The 19,932-nt window shown below is 40.5% G+C and overlaps 1 protein-coding gene across 5 annotated transcripts in view; it reads left to right on the plus strand.

The window, feature by feature from the left end:
- Nucleotides 1-5,567, plus strand: part of RNF152 (ring finger protein 152) — an 89,384-nt gene extending 83,817 nt beyond the window's left edge. For all 5 annotated transcript variants that reach the window (XM_069960231.1, XM_069960230.1, XM_069960229.1 and 2 more), the window contains one exon: nt 3,174-5,567. In XM_069960231.1, coding sequence (XP_069816332.1) covers nt 3,256-3,867 — 612 coding nt within the window. In that variant the 5' untranslated portion in view covers nt 3,174-3,255 and the 3' untranslated portion in view covers nt 3,868-5,567. The remainder of the gene's footprint in view (nt 1-3,173) is intronic.
- The last annotated feature ends 14,365 nt before the right edge of the window (nt 5,568-19,932 follow it).

Genomic DNA, 19,932 nt, shown 5'->3' on the forward strand with positions numbered 1-19,932 from the left:
AATTCCACACAGAGCCCCCGCCACGGACTCCTCTGAGAACCCCGCCTGCCTCAGTGTGTCAATGTGACGCGGAGCATAGAGGCATGCGTGAGGCATCGCACTGACGCAGTGTGACAGGCGGGATTCTGAGTACAGTCTGTGGTGGGGGCACCACGTGGAATTCTGCCTGTATTACTTAGTGTGAACAGGTCCTTACTCTTATGAGATGTTGTGATCTTCAGCTTTAACCGTAAGACCTTTTTCTTAATCTATATAAGGCCTAACCACATTCATGTTTCGTTTCCTTGCTGCCAAATAAAAGGATCTTGACTGAAAGGAGAATCAGCAGGTTAGACGAATCCCCTGACTGAAAGTGGGCCAGATCGGCACTATGGGGGTGAGGCAGTGCTCCTAACGGTCTTACTGGACCGTGGAGTAAGCAACTAACTGCATGAGAATGGCGCCAAGGATGAAAGTAAGAGACCTACCATCATCCTTTGAGCCTCCTGCGCAATAGGGGGCTATTAGCAGGTTTGATTTATTTATTAACCTGCTGATAGTTCCCCTTTAACTTCAGTGGTCCTGATTGGTGAGAAAGAAGTTTCCTTACAACAGGAGCCTTTGGGTCCCCACAGGCAGCAAGGCACAAGTGCTGCAACTGTACCTATTTGTACGTGTCCCTGGTATTCAGGAATGCGGTCTTCCAAAAACTCCAGTACTGCTGGATACATTTTTGTCTTTAAATATCCGTGTATTGAAGAATTTCTGTAACATTCCAAGCATATTTAGTGTGTATATTTTAAAGACTGCAGGCCCACAGACCATAAATATGTATTCATTTGTGCTTTCATGCATGATCTGTAGATGGAAGTAGCCTGGGAATGCAGGTTATTATAAACTATTTTGGTTCACAGTAATATTTAGATATTTTTCTAATCCTGTGACAAATGGTATATGCTTGATCTGATAAATGAATAAATTTTCCATCAGCTTGCATTTCATGGAAACAAATAGAATCCAAAAATGTGTTAAAAAGGAAAAACTATTTGAGTTTGAATCTAGTTCCCCTAAATATATACGGTATAACCTTTATAATTCCTGGGAAATGCTGTGGAAAACTTTCACATGTTACAGTTGTCAAACACAGCTGCATAGCTCAGCCTGTGCCTAGCCAAACACATTGACTAAAATTAGCTCCGCATATGTCCAATCACACAAGTTGACTAAAATTGAATAAGTGTCAAAGGGTTCTGACTAGTCTATGACAGTAAGAAGTCAAAGCCGTGACAAGTCATTCATGAGGTTTCCTATGTTTGTGTATTGATGGTTTTGCTTTGGAGATCACATATTAACACAGTATGGTAAAGAAGTGGATGTGACTTGTCAGAGTATACATGACTAATTCTTATAGCGCCATCTACTGTAGTTAAAATTATTTTAGCTTTAGTTCAGCAATTGGGAAATAAAATGTATTATTTTAAATTATTTACATTAAATTTTTTTTGTAAAGATTTACATTTCTCATAGAAAGTATTCTTGTTGCCCAGCCTTCAAAGCAGTTTTAAAAAGCTGAACTTTGTTCTAAGCAGTGAGGGCAGTCATAATACATGAAGCTCACTGTCACTATTGTGACTGATTGACCTGTATAGTAAGATATTTAAGATTTTTAACTGACTGACTCTTTTAATGATATATTAAGTTCAGTATATAAAGCCTCATGTAGAAGGAGCTGTAATAGTAGTCTTATTGTAATGCATATGTTCTTTCTTAAACCTAAGTACAACACTTATTTTTAGAAAGCTTTATTGTTTTTTTTCCTGTTGTAGTCTGTAAAAAAACAACAAAAAACAACAGTTGGATCAGATTGTGCATGTACTGAGGTATGGGCACTAATGCAATGCTTCTAGGGGAGAACAGCTCTGTACATAAGGTGCTCATTGAAGCCTTTAGACCAACACACGGAGACCAAATTGCTATCTTCTAAGGAACTGCATAGGCTCTGCGTAATGTTTTAAATGTTTTTTTTCTAAGAGGAATAAAGAAGATGAATTTAATCTGCTGATAGCTACCTATTGCACACAGGGCATTGAGGATTAAGATGTGTTAATTATCTTCATCCTCAGCACTGTTCCCATGCAGTTAGTCTTTAACTACTTGGTCTGGTAAGACTGTTAGGAACACTGGGGCACCACTAGGAGCACTGTCCTGCCCCCATAGCGCTGATCCTCCCTCCTGGCAATCCCGCCTCTTCCTGGATCGGCGCTATGGAGACAGGCAGTGCTCCTAACAGTTTCCCAGTGCAGCTAATGGTCTTACTGGACTGAGGAGTGAGTGACCAACTGCATGAGAATGGCACTGAGGATGAAGGTAAGAGACATACCTTCATCTTCTGCATCTCCTGCACAATGTGTGTGTGTGGGTTATCAATAGGCTAGATGCTGATAGTTCCCCTTTTAAGGGGTAGTGCAGCGCTCAGCAATTATTCACAGAATAACACACATTACAAAGTTATACAACTTTGTAATGTATGTTATGTCTGTGAATGGCCCCCTTCCCCGTGTCCCACCACCCCCGCCCGTGTACCCGGAAGTGTGGTGCATTATACATACCTGATCTGCGTCTCGCCCGTCCACCATCTTGTGCCAAGACGTCATCTTCTGGAGGCCGGCCGAACAGCTCCTGCCGTTCCTGATGCCGTCCCCCTCTGCCGCGTCATGACTGTGCTCAGCCGCGATTGGCTGAGCACAGTTATGCTCAGCCAATCGCGGCTGAGCAGCTGATGACGCAGATGAGTCATCAGCCGCTCAGCCGCGATTGGCTAAGCACAGTTATGCTCAGCCAATGAGCATCTGATGACACTGCAAAGGGCGGCTGGCACTAGGGACAGTCAGAGGTGTTCGGCCGGCCGCCCGAAGAGGACATCATTGTCTGAAGATCGAAGACGGGGGTCGACATGCGTCAGGTATGTATAATGCACCACACTTCTGGGTACACTAATATCTTTGAAAATAGAGAGCACTTTCAGGTTGGGGTCTGGTTATAGGTACCTTTATAAGCAGTTACAGTATATACAACCTTTTTCCTTGTTTTGTATTGCACTTGTATTGTGTATGGAACATTTTAACCTGTCCTATGTTCTCAGCAAATGACTGCACCTCAATTTCTAATAGTTTTTTCTTTTTACCCTCTTGCAGATTTTTCATATCTCCTAAAACGTGTCTTCATACAGAAAATAAGGTGAACAACTATTAGACTGAACAAATAAGTCTTCTGATCATGGAGACTCTGTCCCAGGATTCTCTTTTGGAATGCCAAATCTGCTTTAATTACTATAGTCCTCGAAGAAGACCAAAACTGCTTGACTGCAAACATACGTGTTGTTCAGTATGTCTACAGCAAATGAGGGCTAGCCAGAAGGACCTTAGATGCCCTTGGTGCCGAGGCGTGACAAGGCTACCCCCTGGATATTCTGTATCACAATTGCCTGATGACCCAGATGTTGTTGCGGTTATTGCAATCCCTCATACATCTGAAAACACCCCGGTCTTTATTAAATTGCCAAGCAATGGATGTTACATGTGGCCTCTTCCTGTCACCAAAGAAAGAGCTTTATTGCCTGGTGATATAGGTTGTAGATTGCTACCGGGAAATCAGCAAAAACCAGTCACGGTGGTGACTGTGCCTATGGAACAACAGCCGCTGCAGGGTGCAATGACACAGGATATCGGAGAGGAAGAACATGAGAGAAGAGGAGTTGTTAAAAGTTCTACGTGGTCTGGAGTTTGCACTGTCATATTAGTTGCATGTGTTTTGGTCTTCCTACTTGGAATTGTTCTTCATAACATGTCTTGCATTTCAAAGCGATTCACTGTGATTTCATGTGGCTGAAATAGATCCTGTGGATTTTCTTTGTATATGTTGAGCAAAATATAGAAGCAAATGTACACAGCAGCCTTGTAAACATAAGAAAAATCAACTGCCAGTGGGTGGGAACTTGACTGCTTCCTACACTTGGAGGATCTAAGAGAGTGATGTGTGAACACCCTCCTACAGTGCGGTTAGAACTAATGAAGATTGCATGCAGTCATCATTCCTTCACAGGACTTGTGTGGTACATTTGACTATAGGATAGTAAGATGACTTAACTTTAGCTCATTGTGCTATGGCCATATTCACCAGACTGTGACCAAGAATTTAATTCCTGAGGAAGAAAAACATCTTAAATGAATAGAAACAGGAAACGATAAGCTGTTTTTTAATAGAGCGGTAAAAGTATAAAGTAGTATTTTTTCCCCAAGCCATCAGACAGATAATAAATATGTTCTTTGGCATTTCATTAACCTATATCTGCATACATCTCAGGTCTTAGACTGACTTGGCTCTCGTGTGGGGATGACTTTTTGTTTTCTTTCTTTAAATTATTTAGCATTCTGTCAATATATTGCATTTTCAGGTGCCTACGAAGCAGGTGAGACTGAATGTTCTTTATCAATAAGTGCATCATGCAAACAATGTTGAGTTTTGAAGGCTAATGTAAAGAAATGAATCACGATGATGCACATGAAATAACATAGATGCAAAAATAGTCATCACCTTGCAATAAATAAGCCCAGTTACCATTATTGGTGCATCAAAGTAATGGGTACTATAGAAACAAAGTTTTTACATGTTAGAGGTTGACTATAATTGCAGTTGTAGTTTCCTTTCTCCAATTAATAAATTCCTCTTCCTAAAAACACCAACTGCAATATTTATTGTCTAGGTATGTCCCTGTGGACCAGCAGTACTTATGTGCCATAGTTTGTATATTTTACCATGACATACTTTAGAAGTTACATTAGAAGTCTGAGAAGACGCTATGTGCCATAGTTTGTATATTTTACCATGACATACTTTAGAAGTTACATTAGAAGTCTGAGAAGACGCTTGATAAGTCATTTATGTATGTTCTTTGAGAGAAATTCAGAATAGTCTATGTTTATAAAAAAAAAAAAAATCTGACATTAATATGACCCTACTTACCATAAAAACATCCTAGATTATGGTATGGAATAAAATATCTTTATTTGTTTGAGCCCATTGAAATGTTAAGCATCCCATGATACAATTGTTTCAATAGGAAAATATTTCCCCCCCTCCTTTCATTTTTATTGGATGGAATTTCAATATTGTTAATGGAAAGGATAAAGAATATTACTTTTATTGTTTTTATATACTTTTTACATGTTTTAATATTTTAGGTTTAATTTTATATTGATGTCCACATTTAGCTAAATAAAGCAATGAAACGGATACAATTTAAAAGAAAAAATGTTTTTTAGATTTTACATTTTTGCACATACATCACTTTTTTAATTTAAAGAAATATATATGATATCAAATATGTTTTGCTTGGTAATGATATGTGGGAGTGGATTTACAATTTGTGTATGGGTTATGGTATAAGAAATTCAATAAATTGTGGGAGTAAAAGTTGCAAATGGCCCCTTAGAAATCATAAAAAAAGGAATTTTTGATGCCATATGTTACTTTGGTAATGTTGATTCTTATCTTCCAAGTACAAATTAAATCTAACTACATTAAACCCAGCCTGAGTGGATTTACTTTCATGAAATTTACATTTGAACCTTTTTTTGTTGCTTCTTTGAGTATACAGTAGATACTGTATATAACAGCTTGTTGATATGCAATAAATAACTGTTTAGTATTAAAGGGGTTGCCTCAACAAGACAACCCTTTTCCATCTGCCCTATCATGGCATATAGACATCATAATGGGAAGTCCCCTGTTAAGAACCACAATCTATTAGTGATGCTGGAGGGCTCCTTTTGCTTTTCTATGCCTGGTCTTACCTGTAGCAGTCATTACAGGAGAAATTTATGGAAAGTCCTCTGTTTCCCCAGAAAATTTTGATGAATAGGGCACAGCTATAAAAAATACTGGAACACCAACAGAAATCTCAAAGAGTCCCATAAAGGTAAAAGGTCAAGATTTAAGGCCTGGCTAATATGTGGGGCACTATTGGGGGAGCTACTACATGGTGCACAATTATGGGATTACCTACTGCTTGAGGGATATAATGGGTAACTACCATGTGGGGACATTTACTTTGGAATAGGCAGTGCCAGGAATGCCGCACGCTGCTCTGACAGTGCCAGAAACACTGCATGCACTCGTCATTAAATATTAAGGTTGGCCCACGACTTTCTCGAATTCTTTAATTTTGGCCCACTGTGCAATTGAGTTTGACACCCCTCTATTAGATGAAGCGATTTTTAACTATTAACATTAAATGGTTGCAAACAAGAGCCACTTAAAATCATTCACCATATTACACAGAACGATAATCCTTAGCCCTTATGCTAAGTTTACACGGAGCGATAATTCGCCCGATCATACGATTTTTAACGATATCGGAGGAACAATGTTTTTTTTAGAATGATCAGCATTTAGACGGAACAATATATCGTATGGCAAAATCGTTTTGCGATCGCTTAAGCCTATCTCGCACATAAGTAAAATTGGTGAACGACTGTTTACACGGAACGATCTGCAAATTTTTTACGAACGATGATTTAACAACATGTAAGATCAAAATGAACGATTTCTCGCGCGTCGTTTGATAGTTTGCTGCGTTTACACATAGGATTATCGTTCAAATTCGATCGTTAGCATGCAAATTCGCACAATAATCGTTCCATGTAAACTCAGCTTTACTCCATTGGTTTCCAGCAAAAGAGCAAACAATGTGGGATTGCAACAATGATTTTGGTGTCAGCCCAAAATCAACGATCAACACATGAACAATTCTTCTGTCGTTTGTTGCCTGCATTTACACAAAACAATTATCATTTAAATTCGATCATTATAACGATCATTTGAACAATAGTTGTTCCATTTAATAGGGCCCTAAGTGTGTATCGAAAGATGGTATCAGTAGTGTGTTTTTGCTTGCTGGATTTTGGGAACATGTGTTGATCTGTCAGGGTGTGGTTAGACATTTCTAACCTGTCGTTGATTTAATTAGGTTTGCATTAAAAAAGAGAAATCTCTCCTTCATTAACCTAATTAAAGCTGTACCTAAAGGTACAGGCTCAAGTGCATAAGTGCAATGGGGCAAAAGTGTTAATTAAAAAAACTGCAGTACTTTGAAAATGGCAGGAGTTTGGTAACTGCAGGAGATTCCTATTAGTAACATAGTTAATAAGGTCCAAGAGTCCATCAAGAGTCCATCAAGTTCAACATACAGAAACCCTACTGTGTTGATTCGGTAAGAACTTGTCTTCAATAGTTCTGAAAAGAGGTCTGGTTTAGTGCAGTTTAACCCTTTGAGGATCAGGCCCAAAATGACCCAGTGGACAGCGCAAATTTTGATCATTGCACTTTCGTTTTTCTCTCCTCCCCTTCTAAGAGCTCCAGCACTTTCAGTTTTCTATCTACAGGCCATGTAAGGGCTTATTTGTTACAGGAATAGTTGTACTTTGTAATGGCGTCTTTCATTTTACCATTAACATGTATGATGGAATTCCAAATATATTATTTATGAAGATAAATAGGTGAAATCGTAAAAAAGAATGCAATATGGTAACGTTTGGGGGGTTCCTGTGTCTACGTAATGCACTATATGGTAAAAGCGACATGATACTATTATTCTATAGGTCAGCCCGAACACAACCATATGCAGGTTACACAGATTCTCTAATGTTATATATATTTTATGAAATCCTTTTTTTTTGGCAATTAGTTAATAATATAATGGCCCTATTTTGACGCTTAGAACGGTTTTATTTTTTCACCTATGGGGCTGTATGGGGCGTAATTTTTACCGCCATGATCTCTAGTTTTTATTAATACCATATTTATGAAGATCGGACGTTTTGATCACTTTTTATGAATTTTTATATATTATATATATATATATATATATATATATATATATATATATATATATATATATATATATTTAATGTAACATAAAATAGGTAATCCGCGCACTTTTTTCCCTCTGTCTACGCCATTCTCCGTTCGCAATGACGCTTGTTATACTTTAATAGATTGGACAATTACGCACGCTACGGTATATTATATGTTTATTTATTTATTTTTATATGTTTTATTTATATAATGGGAAAGGGGGGTGATTTTAACTTTTATTGGGGGAGGGGTTTTGGGGTAGTGTATTCGTGTTTTTAACTTTTTTTTTACACATTTGAAGTCCCTTTGGGGGACTTTTACATTCACTACTTTGATTTCTACACTGATGATTGCTATGCCATAGGCATCTGCTCATTGAGCCTGCCTGTGCAGCTCAGTTCGGTCCGATCGCCGGTTGGACCGCACGGAGGAAGGTAAGAGACCTCCAGCGGTCCGTTTTAACGATCGGGACCCCTGCAGTCACACTGCGGGGGTCCCGATCAGTAAGTGACAGAGGACTCCCCCTATCACTTACACTTAAACGCCGCGGCCGTTTAAGGGGTTAATGACACGCGGCAGCGCGATAGCTGCAGCGTGTCATTACCGGTGAGGTCCCGGCTGCTGATTGCAGCCGGCCCCCACCTGCTGTGAAGCATGCTCTGCTCCGGAGCGTGCTTCATAGCCGGAGAGACACCCAGGAAGTAGAGTTACGTCCAGGGTCGTCTGGTGACAGACTTCCATGACGTAACTACGCCGTGGGTCGTCTAGGGGTTAATACTTGTCTGGCTGCTGTATTACGTAGCACCTTTGGGGCTTGAAGTGTTGTCCAATTTGCAAGCAGATGTCTAGTTTATGTTGTGAAATCTATAGATTGGAGCCCATTCCATTCCATGTCTGTAGACATCAATCTGATGTGATGAGACTATCCCAGTCATTGCTGAGCAGCCTTGTTACCAGCCACCACCTCAAAGACCCAGAGTAAAAGGGCGATTTGGACAAAGTGCTTTGTTCCTATCTGCATTCCGATCATCAGTCTGTTGGGCTTTGAAGTCTGCTCTGCTCCGTGCCACTACTCCCCGGGTGCTAGAAAAAAATGAATCCAGTCCTGGAAAAGTTCTCCCAGTTTCCCAGGACTGGATACACCTTTTTCCAGTACCAGGGGAGGAGTGGCAGGGAGCCGAGCAGACTTCAAAGCCTACAGTTGTTCTGGTGGTTCATCTTGTCCCAGAAAGATGTGGATTTGGTAAAAAAGGAATTCCAAACTTTTAACCTGGAGCTGGGCAAACAGATTTGGTGAAATTTCAGAGGTTTTGCCAATCTATAATCAGAGTAACAAGGCATGTTGCATCTCATATTTTCATGCATTATTAAGGCAATGGTATAAGGCCGAAGGTTAAGGTTTGTTAGTCAGAATTCTTGAAGGTGGTCAAAAAAGGAGATGTACAAGATAGAAGACTTGCATCCATCATGTGTGAGTACACAGGTATTTGGTAAGGTACTGTATTTAGATTCAGGTTTTTGGACATGCATTTAAACTAGATGAAGGGGACCAGTGAAATCAAGTAAGTGGATTGGGATTTGCAAAAACACAGTGGTTGATGCAGAAGATGCAGTGATTGGTGAAGTTGTGGTTGTGTCCAGTTCTGGAGACCTCACCTAAACAAGGATATTGATAAAATAAAACAGGTCCAAAGATGGGCTACAAAATGGTGGAGAGTGTGAGGCATCAAACATTAGGAAAGATGTAAGGATTTTAATCTGTATAGTCTAGAGGAAAGAAGAGAGAGATGGGACATGATGGAAACCTTTCAAGGGAATCTGTCACTAGGTTTATGCTGCCTTAAAGGGTTTTTCCAGGTAACAAAAAAATATTCTATGCAATCCCCCTGTCCCAATACCACCCTATGGCTAATCTACACTACCGTTCAAAAGTTTGGGGTCACCCAATCAATTTTGTGTTTTCCATGAAAAGTCACACTTCTTCACCACCATACAGTGTGAAATGAATAGAAAATAGAGTCAAGACATTGACAAGGTTAGAAATAATGATTTGTATTTGAAATAACGTTGTTTTTACATCAAACTTTGCTTTCTTCAAAGAATCCACCTTTTGCAGCAATTACAGCATTGCACACCTTTGGCATTCTAGCTATTAATCTGTTGAGGTAAGCTGGAGAAATTGCACCCCGCGCTTCTAGAAGCAGCTCCCACAAGTTGGATTGGTTGGATGGGCACTTCTGGTGTACCATACGGTCAAGCTGCTCCCACAACAGCTCAATGGGGTTCAGATCTGGTGACTGCGCTGGTCACTCCATTACCGATAGAATACCAGCTGCTGCTTCTGCTGTAAATAGTTCTTGCACAATTTGGAGGTGTGTTTAGGGTCATTGTCCTGTTGTAGGATAAAATTGGCTCCCATCAAGCGCTGTCCACTGGGTATGGCATGGCGTTGCAAAATTGAGTGATAGCCTTCCTTATTCAGAATCCCTTTTACCCTGTACAAATCTCCCACCTTACCAGCACCAAAGCAACCCCAGACCATCACATTACCTCCACCATGCTTAACAGATGGCGTCAGGCATTCTTCCAGCATCTTTTCATTTGTTGTGCGTCTCACAAACGTTCTTCTTTGTGATCCAAACACCTTGAACTTGGATTCATCCGTCCACAACACTTTTTTCCAGTCTTCCTCTGTCCAATGTCTGTATTCTTTTGCCCATCTTAATCTTTTTATTTTATTGGCCAGTCTCAGATATGGCTTTTTCTTTGCCACTCTGCCCTGAAGCCCAAAATCCCGCAGCCGCCTCTTCACTGTAGATGTTGACACTGGTGTTTTGCGGGTACTATTTAATGAAGATGCCAGTTGGGGACCTGTGAGGCATCTGTTTCTCAAACTAGAGACTCTAATGTGCTTATCTTCTTGCTTAGTTGTGCAACGCGGCCTCCCACTTTTTCTACTCTGGTTAGAGCCTGTTTGTGCTGTCCTCTGAAGGGAGTAGTACACACCGTTGTAGGAAATCTTCAATTTCTTAGCAATTTCTTCGCATGGAATAGCCTTCATTTTTAAGAACAAGAATAGACTGTCGAGTTTCAGATGAAAGTTCTCTTTCTCTGGCCATTTTGAGCGTTTAATTGACCCCACAAATGTGATGCTTCAAAAACTCAATCTGCTCAAAGGAAGGTCAGTTTTGTAGCTTCTGTAACGAGCTAGACTGTTTTCAGATGTGTGAACATGATTGCAAAAGGGTTTTCTAATCATCAATTAGCCTTCTGAGCCAATGAGCAAACACATTGTACCATTAGAACACTGGAGTGATAGTTGCTGGAAATGGGCCTCTATACACCTATGTAGATATTGCACCAAAAACCAGACATTTGCAGCTAGAATAGTCATTTACCACATTAGCAATGTATAGAGTGTATTTGTTTAAAAGTAAGGACTAGTTTAAAGTTATCTTCATCAAAGTACAGTGCTTTTCCTTCAAAAATAAGGACATTTCAATGTGACCCCAAACTTTTGAACAGTAGGTTATACATGTACACTATCTTACAACCTTTCCCTGTTTTTTTTTAATCATTCTTATCCGCCCTTGTTTATAAAATCCTCTACTCTCAGTCCACTCTGACCATGCTCAGCTCCTTCTTACCCCCTCCCTTTGTGGTCACAGGACATGTGATCTCCTCTCTGGGGGCTTGGTTAGCTGTCCAATGACTTGGTTAATTGACCCCAGGAGACATTATCTGCATCATCCCCATGCACATGTGCTGCTTCCATAGACTTACATCTGTCCCTGAGTCTAGCTCTATGTAGTATGAAACGTTAAAGCTCTATCACTGCTTGCTGTCTGTGAATACAGGCATATGTACCTGTCTTTGTATCACAACTCTGTATATTAGAGTCTGAATGGAACTAGAATGTTTTCATTCACAGTCAGCAAGCAGATATCTAAACCTACACTACACCCCCAGTAAACAGCAGCACATAGCTACACAATGCGTGTGTCAGCTCTGCTACATCATCAGCTAGTATGGAATACATATTGGGGTGATGTGATGCAAAATCGGTGAAAAAAACAGTCCTGTGTTTACTGTGCAATAGTAATGACAGCAGTGGGCAAGAAAGAAAGCTAAGGGGGCGAGTACACAAATGGACCAATCAGGGAAATGCATGATGGGAAATGTAGTTTTCCATCTTGGATATAGGTCGGCTTTTAGAAAAACTTGTAACACAGAAAAACTTGTAACTCAGAAATGTCAGTAGCTAGAAAGACAGGAGATGGCTCAAAATACTTAGGGGAGCTTGGTGAGTAAAACCAGCTAGCATTTCATTGTTTGCCTCTTAATGTGGATAATAGATAACCCCTTTAAATGAACACAGTATTAACTAGTGACAGAAATGCTGAACAGATCAGTGTTGATTTACAGTTGACTGCTTATATACAGCATGGAGTAGGCAGAGATCTGCTTCTCATGAATATCAAGGACTACTGGGCTCATGCACATAATGGAGAGGACTAATTATTGACCATGATATTCAGGAGGATCTCTCTGAATCAGCTGCACAGAACAATGTAAGTGATACATCATTCTGTTCAGTCACTGGTTTATGGTACCTTTAGAAAGGACACAATAAACCTGCTGACATACAGTAGCCTCTTTAGCTAAATAAGTTAAGAGGGAAGAAAAAAACTGAACAGAAGAACAAGGGCATACAGTTAGAGGTTTCTATCCTTATATAATAAGAAAGGAATTACAGGACAGAATAGATCAACAAAGTTTTATATGTTTCTATGGTGTGGTTCACTACAAAAAAAAAAAAAAAAGATGGTGCTTACTTCATAATAAAAATGGTGGCTGTTGTCTCTGCTCTCTACATTTAACAAGGGTAGTAACATTTAATCGGTTGTCTTTAAGTAGGCATTGTATGTCATATGTTAGTCCAAAATGCGTTAAAAGGCTATGTTCCCACACAGTATTTTTGCTCAGTACTGTAAGTACTGTATGCTGTCAAGTGGGGCTGTCAAGGAAAATTAATTTTCCCAGTATGTCCCTTAAATGCTTTTGTTCCTCAAACTACTCCTAAAGAAATGTTATTGTGTGACCCTATAATTGTGCTGAAAGAGGCCACTTCTGTACAGTATGTTTAGCACAAGGTATTTAACGTCAATTGGAATACTTGGTATGCAACAAATGTTTAGTTGGGTGTAATGCTTAGGACAGCAAGCTGCTGGTGCCAGCTTTATTCTTACCATAGTGTCTTCCTAATGCCTAATTCCTAATTTACATGCATCCAGCCAAAGGATATGTTCACACTACGTAAAAGTACGGCCGTTGTTGCCATCGGCAACAACGACCGCACTTTGTATGGGTGAACAATGCCTATTGTTCTATGGGATCCCGTCGGAGCGTATACACATCGCATACACTCCGACCGGGATCCTGCACGGGGCCGCAAATTACTGACAATGAATTGCGGCTGTAGGAAACTCTGTCGGATCACACAGTAAAGCGAGCGGCTCCGGCCGCTCGCTTCACTGTGTGCTATGGGAGGTTCTGATGCGGGCGTGTGCTGATGCGCCCGCATCAGAACCCTGCGGCCGAAAGATCATCCAGCCGGTACTTAAGTACTGGCCGGGATGATCCGGGCAGAGACCGGCCGTTCTGTGACCCGGCCGGGTCACGGAACGGCCGGTCTCTATATGTTGTGTGAACATGATATAAATATATAAACACGATACAAAGGAAAATTCCATTCATCAGCACAGGCAACCTATTACTATTGCTCCAGGGTCCGGTTTTGGTGCTCATGTTCCCAATTTAGAAGCATTCGACAATAGGCAGAGGTCAGAATGGGCAGAAGATGGCCACTAAACACATTAAGGCCATGTTCACAGAATGTATTTTTATTTACTAACTAACGGTCGTTGTTGCAGCATTTCAACGGCCACTATAAAAATCAAACAACATTGTTTTCTATGGAATCCTGGCCGCGGTGTATACACACAGTATACTCTCCGGCTGGGATTCCATGCAGCTGCACTCAAAACTGACATGTCAATCAAGCTCCGACCACACTTTACATTGTCTACGATGGTTAATTGGAATGCGAGCACACCCAAATGTGCCCACATTCCAATTCTAAAGAAATGAAGTTCATCGGCCAGTACTGCAGTATCGGCCGGGTTGAACTTCACAGACAGTGGTCATTCTATCACACGGCCGTGTCACAGAACGGCCGCTGTCTTACAGCATATGACCGTGGTCTAAAAGGGTAATATGGCAATTAACATTGTTATACTTGGGTGGAAGGCTAGGGGATGGTAATGACAGCTTCTCAAGTTGCAAATGTATAAAAAGGCATAAATGCCTTTTTTAGGTGCAGATGGGGCAAATCGTTGTAAAAACAAACATTCGCAAACGGTATTTTTGTAAATATATTTTTTTCACATCTGTCCCATCTGCGCCACCTTCGCCAGTGGGGCGGAGAGGGGGGCGTTACAGGGGTGCGGCTGCACACAGAAGGGGCGCGGTCTGTGTGTGCGCACAGAGCCAGTCTGATAAATGCGGCAATCGGGATTTATGAAGAGGCAATGCGTCTACATAAATCCCCTGAGCTGCGGAGCTAAGGGGACATTTGTAAGCCCGGCGTAAAAAACACCGGACTTCATAAATGTCCCCCATGGAGTTTATGCCAAGACTTAAGCCACAAAAGGAACAGAATATTACATGGACCCTGCAGCGGGCAATGAGTGAGCACAACAACAATGATGGCATCAAATTAATTATTTTTGCAAATACATTCATTTAGTAAATTTGCCTCCTTCACCCATTATATACCAATTTTTTCTTCCCATTGTTGACAGCTCATTGTCTAGGTTCCAATGGGAGTACTCCTTTAAATTTTGATGCATTTTGTGTTCTAAAAACCTTTATCACAGTCAGCATTAACTTTTTAACCAATGTGGGCTAGGTCTTCCTCGATCATCAGGAAGCCCTGGGCAACAATGATTGTGTCACTAGTTCACCAGCTGTCCTTCCATGGATGACATTTGATAGGTATTAAAATATATTTATATGCTCTATATAAAAAAAAGAAATGAAAGTACAGAACTCAGGTGTGTTTTCCTGCTGTAAGTCCTGATTTTTATCATACAGGGAAACAATTGAAGGTATCATACATGTTCACATAAAGGTGAATAAGTCATACACTGTATCACATATTCAGAGCTGCCAAAACATTAAAATCAACAATAGCACCTGTTAAGAAGAGAAAAAAACAGTTTTTGAAAGTAATTATTTTAAAGCAAGAAAAATATGCAGAGTCAGTGCATCCCAGACTGATTTTCATGTGCAATATATATGTATTTTTTAGCAAAATGTGGTTCTGGAAATATGTTAAGCATTTCCTTATGCAGTACCAAAAGGAATCTGTTCAATACTCTAACACTGTAAACAGAATTAAAAATGGAGATGCTGATAGGATGCTTATATCTGTCTGTGCTTCAACAACATAGAAAAGTGGTACATACTGACTTCACACAGTGCCAGGAGCGGGCTGAAAATAGCAGGACGTCAAGGAGCATGGAGAGGTATGTAGGAGTTTATCTTTTTCATTGCTAATGATGTCCGTGCAGCTCTTGCTGCCCGATTATCGAGCAGTGTGTGGGCTCAGTAAGCGAGTGCCGATCTAGGAGATCAGCGCTTGCTTACAGAAAGTCATCGGGCTGTGTAATGGGGCCCTAATTTTCCCCAACTGCATCTCTGGACCCTTACTTATTCATAGGGACCAGTCTTCTTTTTTGGGGGTGAACAGTCTCCTTCCTTTGCCTTTGAGTCATGACTTGACTGACTTGACAAAACCTGTATTTAATTGTATGTTTTTTAGGGCTCTTTATCCAGCATGATAAACTATTAACTAGGGCTCAGTAGGTATTATTGTAAGTAGCCAATCTAATTTAGGTGGATTATTAGGGACATTTTATGGAAAGCTCTATGCTAAGCAATTTGAGAGCGATGGGCCCATATACTGTTCTGATGTGTGTTTATACTGTGATCTTTTCCATTATTGGCATATACGCAGGTTGCTGCTGTTTGCTACAAATACCATTAATTATTTACTTTATTTGCTCAACATGCGATGCCTCTTCCCATACCATAGGAATTGTCTTTTTCATTATCTTGTTAAAGTCTACATATACTTGCTGTATGCTTTGCAATGCTAAGATTGGTTTCTGCTGTACCTTTTTTTATTTTATTTCTGGATGTATGTAATGCTTCTATGGCTTAATGTCTATAGCATCTACAACAGAATAAACAAAATAGCATAAAAACAGTGCTGCTCTTTCCTTAGCTTTTATTCAATGTAGTTTAACCTGTGTATTTGTACACTAGACTTGACTAGATCCTTCTAACCTGCTGTTACTTTACTTTTAAAGGAGAAATCCAGCCAGCCTCCTTTGGCTTCCACTCCTGCAGCGTCATAACCCGGGCTCCAGTCAGTGGAATTGAGTACTTTCCCACGGGTCATGACGTACCATGAAGTTGGTTGAATAATGAAGTCTGGTGGCTGTCAGAGAGGTGGTAATGTGGCGCTATAGGGGCACAGGGATGGGTAGGTATACTGTACATTCTTTATCATGTTCTCGCACCTGCCTGCCTTCAGTGGATTATTTGTTGTGGTCGGACTTCTCCTTTCAGATGTAATGCGTGATGTCTGGCAACATGGACATTTAAACAAGATAATCACCTGCCCAGTGTCACAAGAAGGCCAACATTTTAATGGTAATTGCCATACTTTTCCTGGGATGTGTGATATACTCACTATAAGGCTGGGTTCACGCACAGTATATTTCTGTTAGTATTTTGGTCTTCATATTGCAACCAAAACCAGGAGTGGATTGAATACACAGAAAGGTTCTGTTCACATAATGTTGTAATTGAGTGGATGGCCACCATATTATGGCAAATATTTGCTGTAATTTTAGAACAGTGGCTGTTGTACTGAATTTATGGCAGTTATTTACTGTTATATGGCGGCCATCCACTCAATTTCAACATTGTGAGAACAGATCCTTTCTGTGTTTTCAATCCACTCCTGGGTGAGGTTGCAATATGAGGACCACAATACTGACTGAAATATATGTAGTGTGAACTTAGCCTAAGGTTAACTTCACACATACTGGATCTGCAGCGGATATCGCACTGAAAGTTTGCAGCAAAATCCGCTGGGAATCCATGTAGTGTAAAGTTTAATGAGGTTACATACGCGCAGGGGCCCCTTTAACCCCCTGACGCCCGCAGCCCAGAGCATACATTACCTGCTTGGTGCTGCTGCTGCATGTGAGGCTACCAGCGGTCCCCACCAGCCAATCAGTGCAGCCCATGCTGGATACATGATACTGTTACTGAATTCCAAAAAATGGGAACAGTTTGCACTAACATATGTCCTATTTTTGGCGGAACGGATTGCAGATCCATAAAACTAAGGATAGTGTAAATAGCTCAATAGAAATTAATGGCCCCTAAATTTGTTCATAATTGCAGATATCCAGTTACCGACAAATTTACCAAATGTTTGATAAAAGCCTTAGTCATATAGGTGTGGCCTCAGTTTTAATAATGGAAGTGAATATCATGCTCTGTCTATGCTAGGAACTGTCCCAAACAGTAGCAAATCCCCATAGAAAACCTTTCCTGCTTTGGACAGTTCCTGTCATGGACAGAGGTGGCAGCAGAGAGCACTGTGTCAGGTAGGAAAGAAACACACTAAATCTCTCAGGTGGGTCAGGGGTACCCATCTATTCACAATTAGTCAAAAAACCCTTGAGCCAAAGCCCAGGAGACTGAAGGGGTTTAGTGGCTTCGGCCCAAGGGTTTTTGACTAATTGTGAATAGGTAGGAACGAAAACACCACTTCCTGCAGGACATACTGTACAGCCAGTGATAAGTACTGGAAGACATGTGATTTTTAAATAAACGTAAATTACAAATTTATATAACTTTTTAACACCAGTTGATTGGAAATATTTTTTTTTCCCGCAGGAGTACCCCTAAAACTGAATTGTCAGAGAAACTATAAAGGCACATCTTGGGAAGGGAAGGACATATCAAGAAACTGTAAAAAGGAGTGTGATCAGGGCATACTATGCAATATACAGATTGTAACATCTATTTTTAGGTTGACGGCAGGTCCTCTCACGATGCGTAGTCATAGGCTTAACACTCTTTGGTGAATTTAGTGCTCGACTTTCTTCATAGAGCTACAATAGAAGAACGATAATAAAGAAGTTTGGATGTTAACCACAGGAAACATAACATTGCTCCCTCCTGTCCATATAGAAAGTGCTGATAAAATCTATGCATATGTACCAGAGCATTTACTTTTTTTTCAGACATTTAAAAAAAATATTGCCTCTGCTTCTCTTCATTCAAAGAATTTCTTTAACTTCATAGTTACATAGTTTGTAGGGTTGTCCATCAAGTTCAACCAAGAGAGGAGATGGACAAAGGGAAGGAGATGGATGGATGCATTTTAGATTTCTATTTACACATTAATGTTATTTTGTTTTATGAACTTTTCTAACCCTGTTTTGAAGCTCTCATAAAACATACTACTAATATAGGGACAAAGAAAAAGATGCTCTACAAGTTACTGTGAGTGTGTGATACTCACAGAAATATTTAACCCTTTTCATGCAAGTTTCATTTTTTTTCTTTCTGCAACTTAAAGCCTTCCATCTGAGACATTTATGACATGTCCGTAGAAAAGGCCATAAACAGTAAATGTGGGTCCTTCCTTTCCGACCATCACCTGCTCTAGTTCAGGAGTCCCCTGACACCATCTTACCTGGATGATGCACCCAGGATTATGAAAGCAACCAAGTACACTGTTCCCATAACTCTCATAAAAGTCAATAGGAGTTATGAAAACTATGTAGAATAAAGAATAAAAGGCTGGTGAAGAGCCATTATGCTGCACCCAATCTAAAGGCCTAAAGTGTGGTAATGGCCTGACATATAATCAAATGACTAAAACAGAAGTCTTTTATAACTCCAAAGGTGATAAAGAATATCAGATTGTTCACCACATTTATTGTAAATCCACAGCAGTAGTATATTATACCGCCTGCCCTTGTGGACTGACCTACATCGGTCTCACTAGCAGGGAGTTAAAAGTTTGCATAATTGAGCATAAGTAGGACATCAAGGCAGCAGTAAAAGGTAGAACTGAGGGATCAAGGAGGCACGCAAAACCTAATACAATTCCAAGATACCTCTGGATCGCCCAGCCAGGACAATGGGACAACCTGAAATTCAGAGCCATAGATCTGGCACATTTTGAATGGAGAGGACGGGACATCTAGAAAAAGTTCTCCACACTCAAAACCATGTTTGTCCCTGGAATAAATGAGCAGCTCACCTTCTCTAGTTTTTTTGCAAAAAAAAAAAAGGATTAATTTTTTTAATTGTGAGGGATTGGTAAAGTGTACATGGAACAAGAATAGGTTACTAACTTTTTTTTAGTATCTTTAGTTACTTTAACATTTTTGAAGCCAGGAAGTCCTTTGCACATCAGCACTTTATTATTTGCTTTTATTGTACAAAATGTTGTCATGTGGTATATACATGTCCATGCATATTGGCTATATCATGAGGCCATGTTCACATGCTGTAAGAGACTGGCCGTTCCGTCACTCTGCTGGGTCATGGAACGTCCGGTCTCTGAAAAGATCATCCCGGCCGATACTGCAGTACCGGCAGGATGATCTTTCGGGCCACAGAGTTCTGATGCGGGCGCATCCGTGCGCCCCTGCATCAGAACTCCCCACAGCACACAATAGAGCGTATGGCCGCTCGCTCTATTGTGTGAACTGACAGGGGTTTTCTGCGGCCGCTATTCACTGAATAGCGGCTGCAGAAAACTGACATGTCAGTTTTCTACGGCGCCATGAGGCATGTATGCCATGCATTGCTTTGGTTTAAAGGGGTGCTCCAGCTTGGGGGCACTTTTTTGGGGGGACCGGGGAGGAGGTGGCTGAA

This window comes from Dendropsophus ebraccatus, chromosome 2, assembly GCF_027789765.1.
Source record: "Dendropsophus ebraccatus isolate aDenEbr1 chromosome 2, aDenEbr1.pat, whole genome shotgun sequence".
NCBI lineage: Eukaryota > Metazoa > Chordata > Amphibia > Anura > Hylidae > Dendropsophus > Dendropsophus ebraccatus.